This window comes from Amphiprion ocellaris, chromosome 12, assembly GCF_022539595.1.
Source record: "Amphiprion ocellaris isolate individual 3 ecotype Okinawa chromosome 12, ASM2253959v1, whole genome shotgun sequence".
Taxonomy (NCBI): Eukaryota; Metazoa; Chordata; class Actinopteri; family Pomacentridae; genus Amphiprion; species Amphiprion ocellaris.
Genome location: NC_072777.1, coordinates 16293828 through 16303367, shown reverse-complemented (window position 1 = coordinate 16303367; position 9540 = coordinate 16293828). Strand labels below are relative to the sequence as shown.

At 40.5% G+C, this 9540-nt stretch overlaps 1 protein-coding gene across 2 annotated transcripts; it reads right to left on the bottom strand.

Annotated features, from left to right (window-relative positions):
• Positions 1 to 964: 964 nt before the first annotated feature.
• slc35b2 (solute carrier family 35 member B2) lies at positions 965 to 8277 on the bottom strand. 2 transcript variants are annotated; one of them, XM_035945444.2, is made up of 4 exons: positions 8021 to 8277; positions 4924 to 5108; positions 4638 to 4798; positions 965 to 3185 (listed from the first exon to the last, which is right to left on the bottom strand). In XM_035945444.2, exons 1-4 carry the CDS (start codon positions 8038 to 8040, stop codon positions 2253 to 2255), a joined length of 1299 nt encoding a protein of 432 aa, XP_035801337.1. In that variant the 5' UTR covers positions 8041 to 8277; the 3' UTR covers positions 965 to 2252. The 2 variants fall into 2 exon arrangements, with proteins under 2 accessions (XP_035801337.1, XP_054872048.1); XM_055016073.1 differs by lacking the exons at positions 4638 to 4798; positions 8021 to 8277 and having other exon boundaries at positions 4924 to 5062.
• Positions 8278 to 9540: the final 1263 nt, after the last annotated feature.

Sequence of the window (9540 nt, the reverse complement as noted above, 5' to 3'; positions counted from 1 at the left end):
GCTGAAGGTCAGTCAGTCCAGAAAATTTTAAGAACTTTGAATGCATCCTCAAGTGCAGTCACAAAAACCATCAAACACTATGATGAAACTGGCTCTCATGATTTTCTTCCCACCGTGAAGCAGTGAAGCATGGAGGAGGAGGTATGATGGTGTGGGGGTGCTTTGCTGGTGACACTGTTGGGGATTTATTCAAAACTGAAGTCACACTGAACTAGCATGGCTACCACAGCATCCTGCAGCGACATGTCATCCCATCCGGTTTGCATTTAGTTGGACCATCATTTACTTTTCAACAGGACAATGACCCCAAACACACCTCCAGGATGTGTAAGAGCTATTTGCCCAAGAAGGAGAGTGATGGAGTGCTGCATCAGATGACCTGGCCTCCACAGTCACCTGACCTAAACCCAGTCCTGATGGTTTGGGATGAGATGGACCGCAGAGTGAAGGCAAAAGGGCCAACAAGTGCTCAGCAAGGAGACTACCTCATGAAGCTCATCCAGAGAAGATGTCAAGAGTTTGCAAAGTAATAATCAAAGCAAAAGGGGGCTACTTTAAAGAATCTAAAATATAAAACATATTCTGGTTTGTTTAACATTTTTTGTTTAGTACATAATTCTGTATGTGTTCATTCAGCTCTACCAGAACCTGACCAAGGAGCAGGCCGACTACTGCCTCTTGCACATGAAGCCGTACCTCGACAGCAAGGGCCGCGAACTGCCATCGGCTTTCGACTTTGTGGAATTCACCTGCTCACTCTTTGTCAACTGATCCTTCGCCTTGGTTTGGATGTCTTCTGTATTAATCTACAATGTAGAAAATAATTACAATAAAGAAAAAGACAGTTTGTCCAATAATGATCGAACAGGTTGGGTGTCTTTACAGAGGGTACTGCAGACTCACTGTAAAATGAGCTAGACTTAAAGCTTTTGGTCATGTGAAACAGTTAAATCGAACTCCTTCATTTGATAGTGTTCAGTTAATTTAATAGGTTTTATTACTAATCCAGTTACCAGAGGAAAGAGAATGATATAAACAAGGTACCAATAACACTGCATGTCCCTTGTAGGCATTCTGTTCTGAAAACAGCAACTTCACATCCTTGCAACAGCAATGGGGCATCAACATCATCCATTCAGTTTTTTTTTTTTGTTTTTTTTAACAAACATGAATCACATGAAGCAGTCCTTTTACAAAAGTATACAACAAAAGACGCGTTGCTTGGAAATAAACAGTGACTTAAAGGTGGAGCCTGCAATTCTGGAGAAAGATATTGATACTGAGATAGCGCCAGATTTATTGGAAAACTTGTGTTGAGCAATCTGAGCCACTTTGTCTCCCCTTCACATGCTGAGGGCTGTATACTAACACCAGATGTTTTTTAGTATACATACAGAACAATGGTAGCGATATCCATGGAATTTATTTTAAATTATTTATGTATTGTTTAAGCCAAGATTTTAAAACAGTAACTAAAATCTGTGAAAAACAATCCTGAAATATTACGGTGAAAAAGAATCCCCCACAGCAACTTGTTCAGTGATCTTAGGGGAAAATTATACAGTTTGTAAATAGTGTGCATTTTATTATGCAAAATACAGTTTACCCCCACTATAGTGATGGCAGCTGCTGGAACATGTTAATATATCTTATTAACTACAAAAATGTATGAATTATATGTTCAAACTATGCTAACAGCTTAAGACATATAAAGGCCCTGGCTCTCCAACATTGAGGGATAGTGAGATAAATGCGTGGCTACTGTGACCAAAAGTTAAATCAACAGACAAACAGTGTCATTATGGAAGGTGACCACCTAGTTTAAACAGCTTGGATAAAGTAGAATAGGGGACAGTGTTAGTAACGCTTCAAAAACAATGCTGAGCCATACATCTCACATCCATTTGTCAGGGTCACAATAACTTTAAACTGGCTGCACATGCCACATATGGTGGTTTAAGAAAAAATATTCTACTGTCAAATTGTGAAAGGGCTTAAGAGGCAGTTTGCTGTTTTTTTGTATATTTGACAATCTTACACAGGCACTCAAAACTTCTGTGAACTGACATCACATGGACCCCTTGAGGACATCTTGGTGTAAGAGTCAAAAGTGAAGAATCCCTTTCTGTACCATAGCTAAAAAAATAAAAACCAACGGAAAAGAACAGTAACAAAAATAGATACACAACAAATAGACAAATAGCACCACAAAAACGTGGTCTCAGTTCTCAGTTTAGTGCGACTTTGGAGTACTACACCTTTTGTGCGAGCGGCTGCGCTGCCCGCCGGCCGGACTTCATGCGGCTACGTGCATACACTCGTAGGAAAAGTGCCAGGAAAACTACAGCGACGCCAAAGCCACCTACTAACGTGACGGCATGACCATAAAGGAAACAAGAAAGCAGAATGGCAATGGCCTGCCGTAGGGTCATTATGATGGTGAAGACAGCAGCACCAAACTGGTTTATGGTGTAGAAAATGAAGAGCTGACCGCATGCCGAACACACAGACAGCAACACAGCATGAAAGGCAAACTCAGAGTGGCGTGTCATGAAGGCCAACGAGTCGAAGAATGCGCCCTGCTCGAGCAGTGAACCAACAGTGAAGAGGCAGGAAAACAGGTTGACACCAAACATCATCTGCACCGATGACATCTTGTACTTGAACAGATTGTCCTGCCAGTTGGAGGTGAAGCTGTCGAAGACGATGTAGCCGACGAGGATGACGATCCCGCTGAAGGTGGTGACGGTGGATGGGTGCTTGCTGGTCGTACTGGAGAGCAGAAACATGCTGACACCAACCGAGATCAGCATAGCAGTGAAATATTCCCAGTATTCATAGCTTTTACGGGAGACAATCTTGCCCATGAGCATGACAGGAATAACCTTAGAGGCCTTGGCCAGGACTTGAGTGGGGAAGCTGATGTACTTGAGGGCCTCGTACTGGCACCAGCTGCTCAGGATGTTGGAGAGCGAGGCAAAGGAGTACTTGTACATGGGAGCTCCATGGCGTGGTTGCTTGAACAGGATGCACCAGACGCCCGACACAGTCAGAGCCAAGATACGGTTCATGAAGACCAAGAACTGCGAGTCCTTGAATCTCTCACCTTCAGTCTCTGTGGTCGTGGCTCCATAGGAACGAGTCATCACCCTCTCCTGCAGGACTCCCCACGTCAGGTATGATGCCTATGAATAAGAAAAACAGCTTCACTTTTGCAGGTCTAAGCCTTCGGGTCAATGTTAAATTAATTCACATATTTGAGTTCGGATTATTTTGTTATACAATGCTACTAAAAAGTTAACGCTGGGCTTTCTTTGGAGATTTTCTGGATTAATGTCAGTTCTACTTCACTCAAGTCTGTTGTAATAAAATACTCATGTAACATTTGTGCTTTGAGAGAGTGAAGCCAGGCAGACACTGTACAGAATTCACTCAATTTTAACCAACCAGTGTTGAAAATGGTAATAAATTACTCAATACAGGTCAAATAAGTAACTAGTAACTTTAGTACTTACAAATCAGCAAAGCAACACTTTATATTATTAATTACTTAACTTTCATATCCTACTCCAGCCCAGTCAGGTATCTTGAAACAAGTACAAACCTGCTAGACTCACATAGCACTTTGCATTTAACACATTGAAATAGAAAACTAGACATTGTGGTGTACCAAGCAGGCAGTTTGGACTGATTTACTGACCAGCAGCACCTTCCTCAACCTCTGTAACTGCACACAAATGACCTCAAGTCCAAATCTTAGCTGTACAGTTTGCACACCTTTTAACTCTAAATAAATACAGATGATTCCTAAATGTATGTAAAACGCTGGCTAACATTAGCAAGCCACCTCACAGCACTTTTTCCAAAATTATTTTCTTATTCTACTTCAATCCTATAGGTACCTTTGTTGCATGCTGCCTTACTATAGGTGCTGTGTACTTGACATACTTTGGCTGGTGAAGCCACATATTAGCTTCAGCTGAACTTTAGAATACATTATTGCACAAAACGAAAACTGTGAACTTTGTCCCAAATTTCTTATAATGTAATCACTCTAGGAAGTGTATATTCAGTATTTACAGTAAGAATTATTACAGATAGTAGTAATTATTTCAACATACACTACCATTCAAAAGTTTGGGGATGCTTAGAAATGTCCTTATTTTTGAAAGAAAGGCAGTTTTTTTTCCAATGAAGAAAACATTAAATTATCAGAAATCCAGCCTAGACATTGTTAATGTGGTAAATGACTATTCTCGCTGGAAATGGCTGATTTTTAATGGAATATCTACATAGGAATACAGAGACTCATTTCCAGCAACCATCACTCCTGTGTTCTAATGCTACATTGTGTTAGCTAATGGTGTTGAAAGGCTAACTGATGATTAGAAAACCCTTGTGCAGTTATGTTAGCACATGAATGAAAGTGTGAGTTTTCATGGAAAACATGAAATTGTTTGGGTGACCCCAAACTTTTGAGCAGCAGTGTACATATAACATTATTAGATTTTTCATTGACTTGGGAGTACTAGACAGAGCTGTAAAAATAATACTAACAAACAGCTGCCTATTTACATATTATTATTTGTGGAAGTATTATGTAATTAATGGCTGTAAGTTCTGAAAGGGTCCCACACCTGAAGTCCAGCAGCACAAAAGACTAATTTGACAGCCTGTCTGACTGATGAGCCCGAATCCCCTTCATTTCTGCTTGTAACGGACACATCGTCCAACAGACCAGTCTTGGTCTCGCTCCCAAACACACAGGTCTTTATGAGAGGATAACAAATCCCACTACCTGAAAGAAAGGGAAACATAAAAAGATATATGAACTTGGGGGTGACAGGGACTACAGAAACAAGGTTCTGTTCATTAACTATCATGCATTTCAAAACTTGATGATAGTATCTCACAAGCCCACACCTGTTTCTATGTAATTGGTACGTTTGAAGTAGCTAATGAGGAGGTAGCCAGGGATGATGATCGTGGAGTATCCAAGCATGTTGATAAGGAAACGGAAGAGCCAGACATCGTGCCAGCCGTCCAGCAGTGAAGACTCTTCTGCAGTCACAGTGGAAGGGAAGAGAAGCAACACAAGTTGCCAAACCCTACACAGTAAAACAATACAGTCTGTTGTCAGAAAAAAATAGAACTCTAAATACAGTAACGTACATCAATCAGCCACAACATTAAAACCTCTGACAGGTGTAGTGAATAAAACTGCAACTGCCAGTGTGTGCTGGAAGCAAGAAAAATTGCCGGTGTAAGGATCTAAGCACCTGCGACAAAGACCATTGTTTAGATCACTGGGTCAGAGCATCTTCAAAACAACAGATTTTGTGGAATGTTTCCAGCATGCTAGTACCTAAAAAAATGGTCCAAAGAGGGACAACTGGTGAACCAGGGACAGCATCACTGGCACACAAGGCTTGATGTGTGTGTAAACTTAAGGCTGGCCTGGGTGGTCTAGACCCACAGAAGAACTACTGTAGCACAAATTGCTGAATCCTATCTACAACCAAAAGTTCTCAAGTGGGCACATGACTATACTGGACTGACACTGAAATTTGAACAATGGACTAAGCTGGTCTGATGTATCAAGTTGTCTTCTATATCGTAAGAACAGCTGGGTGGATGTGCATTCTTAACTTGGGGACGAGATAGCAGCATGATGCACTATGTGAAGAAGGTGAGCTGGTGGAGGCAGTGTGACACTCCACAATGTTCTGCTGGCAAACCTTGGGTCCTGGCATTCATGCAGATGTTACTTTGACACCTGCTTAAACATTGTTGCAGCCCACGTATACCCCTTTATGGCAGCAGTATTCAACGATGGCAGTGGCCTTTCTTAGCAAGGAAGTGACAAAGAGCAGTTGATTAAGGTATTGATTTGGCATCCAAATTTACCACATCTCAATCTGTTCAAGCAGATGTGTTGGGATGTGTTGGAGAAATAAGCCTGATCCATGGGGGTACCACCAAGCAGGTTGCATGGCTATAAGGATCTGCTAGTAATTCCATTGGACTCCTACAGAGGTTTGTGGAGTCCAATAATAAATATCACCTGGGTAACAGTATGAAAGTAAAACTATGTTTATGTCTGATGACATCTGAATTGATAAAAAAGCAAAAGTTAAGTAGTGATAATACCGTTAATCTGGTAACACGAGATCCATTTCTGTGATTTTTTCTGTTCTCATCATACTCAATGTATACAGTTATACTAGTTTAATTTATTATACATGTACTGTAATTTACTTTCAAGCTCCTTTCAAAATAACATATGTCATGTCTTTCCTAACTGGCCTGGGAAATGAAAGGTGTTGGCTTGGGCAGAAACTTTGCTGTGAGATGAAAAACAATGGCAAGAAATAAAGGAAAAGTCCTGAAATACAGTACAGCTTTTATGAGGTTGGGGTATTAGTAACAGACAGGTTAGAAAAAGAAAAATAATGTATAAGAAGCTACTCAAACTTTTTGCCATAATTTGAGTCAAATATTAAAAACAGAGATACTACACTTGCCATAATGAAGATTGATGACATCTTTCATTAGACCCTTTCCTTCCTGACAAATGTCTATGTGTTTGTGACTGTACCTACTTTGTAGTGCAGGCTTACTTTCACAGATTCTTTGAGCTGCAACCATTATAACCATGATTACATGACCGGCTATTAACTCCTAGTTTTATTCTATGCACTGTCATACAATGACAATAAAGGCTTTGATTTGCTTTGATTTATATAACATTGAGGATATGTTACTGAATCAGGTAGAAGAGCCATAACCTGTCACACTAGCCATGAGAAAGTTAGACAAGCTTCATCACCCTTTACTACAACCAGCTTAAGTAACCGATGACTCAAGCCCAACTGCGATGAAACCGAAGCCTCCGATGAAAAGGTGTGCTCCTTGCTGTCGTGGCACCAAGTGTGTATCGTATTCAGCGTGAGGCTGGGTCTCCTCCCAGGGGGCTTGTGAGCCTGACTAACACAGAGCCTCTTTGTGTGGGACTCTGCTGTGCCCTGGTCAGACAGGGCTTGCCCAGATCTTGCTGCTCACTGCAGCAAGACCTGGGCTTTAAACAAGAAGCCTATTACTTGGAGGCATACACTGCCCTGGCTGGGCATCCAACCCATGGGCTGCTACGCCACACAGGAGCAAGCACCTCCAAAATTCACTTGAGAACAAAATGAATGCTTGCCATCATTATCCTACATAGATTTAGAACACCCTATAATATGCACTGAAATGAGGGTAACAGCCTTTCATAACAAAGGTATTACTCACCAATTGCTGGAGGGAGTGTTTTAAATGAATTAATGGACTAACAGTAAACACAACAGTGCAAAGAGAAAAACACTTGTCTTCCACCAAACTTTGTAACCCATCAATGTAGATGATCTCTTAAAGAATTTAGGTATTTCTGAAAAAAATAATTAATTGACGACCTGTGTTTTGTCCCAAAGATTTTGATGTGTCTGTATTTGTGACCCAGCAGATTTTGTGACACTAGAGAAAAAACATTATATGAAAAAAAAAACTAAGCATGGACAGAATATTGCCACACTACTTATGAGCAGACAGACCTTTTCACCTACTAAACAAAAGACTCTCTTTGTGTCCAGTATCTGAATATTGTTGACAGTGTTTCCTTTACATTAATTTAGGAATGGCGGCCCGCCACTCCTACATGAATGTAGGAGAAACACTGGTTGAGGTACATTTTTAGCTGGCAGCAGCTCTCACGATTTGACAACCAAGACACAGACTTTGTGCAGACATGTCTGGCTGAATTATGTGGAACTTAACACCGGTTCCTTACTCATGAACCACAAGTTTACTTTAATCAGCAGGTTGTTTGCACATTTCATACATACAAAAAAATCACAGTAACTTTGAAAAGGGGGGAATTACGGCACAGTTAAGTCAGTCAACAGTCTGCCGAACTCGTCCAGACCTAAAACTCATCTTTCGCATCGCATATTTCCAGTTAGCTCCTCTTGGTCTAAAAGATTACCTCCGTGAGAAAGAAGGCATTTTCCCCCTTTGTGGCCGACACCTGGCGCAGCACACCAGCCGACACGCTCAGACGTCTTCGCTGTAACACAGCATGAAGCCGCACGGACCCGCCAGGTAAAGATGTTTAAAGAAGTAGGGATAGCGTTCTTTCTGACAGGCCGTCTTTATCCCGGATGTCTTCGCTTTATCCTCAATAGCCACTTGAGCAGGAGAGGTCCCTCCACTCCTTCAGCCAACACCACAGGATACCGGACACAGAAACCGCGCCCTCCCAGCGGCCCTGCCCCCTGCAGATGTGGAGGAGGAACTGCAGAGTAAAGCATCTTCGTTTGGAGAGCTTGTTTCATGCATATTATGGAGTCACAAGAGTGCCACAATTTAAAAAAATAAATAAGTAAATATTAAGCCATATAAATAAATAAGGAAATACATGTGTAAATATAAAGATAAATAAATGTGTAAATATAAAGAGTAATAAATAAATAATCTGTTAAAAATAAGGAAATAAATGTGTAAATATAAAGAGAAATAAATAAAAGAATAAATAAATAAATAAATAAATAAATAAATAAATAAATAAAAAGGAAAATTTTGTCTTTGCTTTTCCCTCTTCTCTTTTTTCCTTTTAGTTTTCCATTTTGTCATTGTCTTTCCTGTTTTGCATTTGCTTTTTCCGTTTTGCATTTGATTGTCCCTTTTGCATTTGCTTTTTCATTGTGTCATTCCTTTTGTCCACCAAGTAAAAGCAATGACAAAAGCCTTTGCTTTTACTTGGTGGACTGAGCTGTCAATCAAATGGCTCTGGGCAAGGTTTTCTATCCAGGGTGGGTAGTCGTACCTGATCACAGAATTCCTGCCTAACGCCAGCTCCTAGCACAGCTAAAGTGAAGCGATGTCAGCGTGGTGCTTCGGCTGACTCTACCAGCAGACACCGAAAAGACTCTGATAGTTCAGTAAGTTAATGTTTATTTTCTTAATGGTGCTGGTTTTAATGCATGTTACATACACCTGTAGTTTCAAATATAATGTGTGCCGTGCACTCCAGATGTCGATGGAGTGTTTTTGTGTGTGTTGACCAGAGAAGAGGGTTAGCATCCAGTAAATATTAGCTTTAATGTGAATTATCAATGCTAACCGAGCTAGCTGCTCAATCGTAGCCTGATTAAAGCTAACGTAGTATTAAGCTAACAATGTTTGTGTTGAGTTTCATGTAAACAGCTGAAGTGTGTTTTGTTAGTGTAATGTGGTACAATGTGGTTAATAAAACTGTCAGTGGAGACGCTGGTTCACATTAATGTAACGTTTAGAAAACCTAAATGTGATTAAAACAGTAAGGTTAAGGCTCTGTGTTGTCAGTAGTCCTGAATATCTGCTGAGTCTCTGAAGTTTAACTGGAGAAAACAGTAAATCTGCTCTCTAGTCAACATTGTTTAATGACTGATTCACACGTTGTAGAATGTGTTCCTGCAGTGTAGATTGGAAAAATAAACTCCCAGAATATGATCAAAGTAATATATA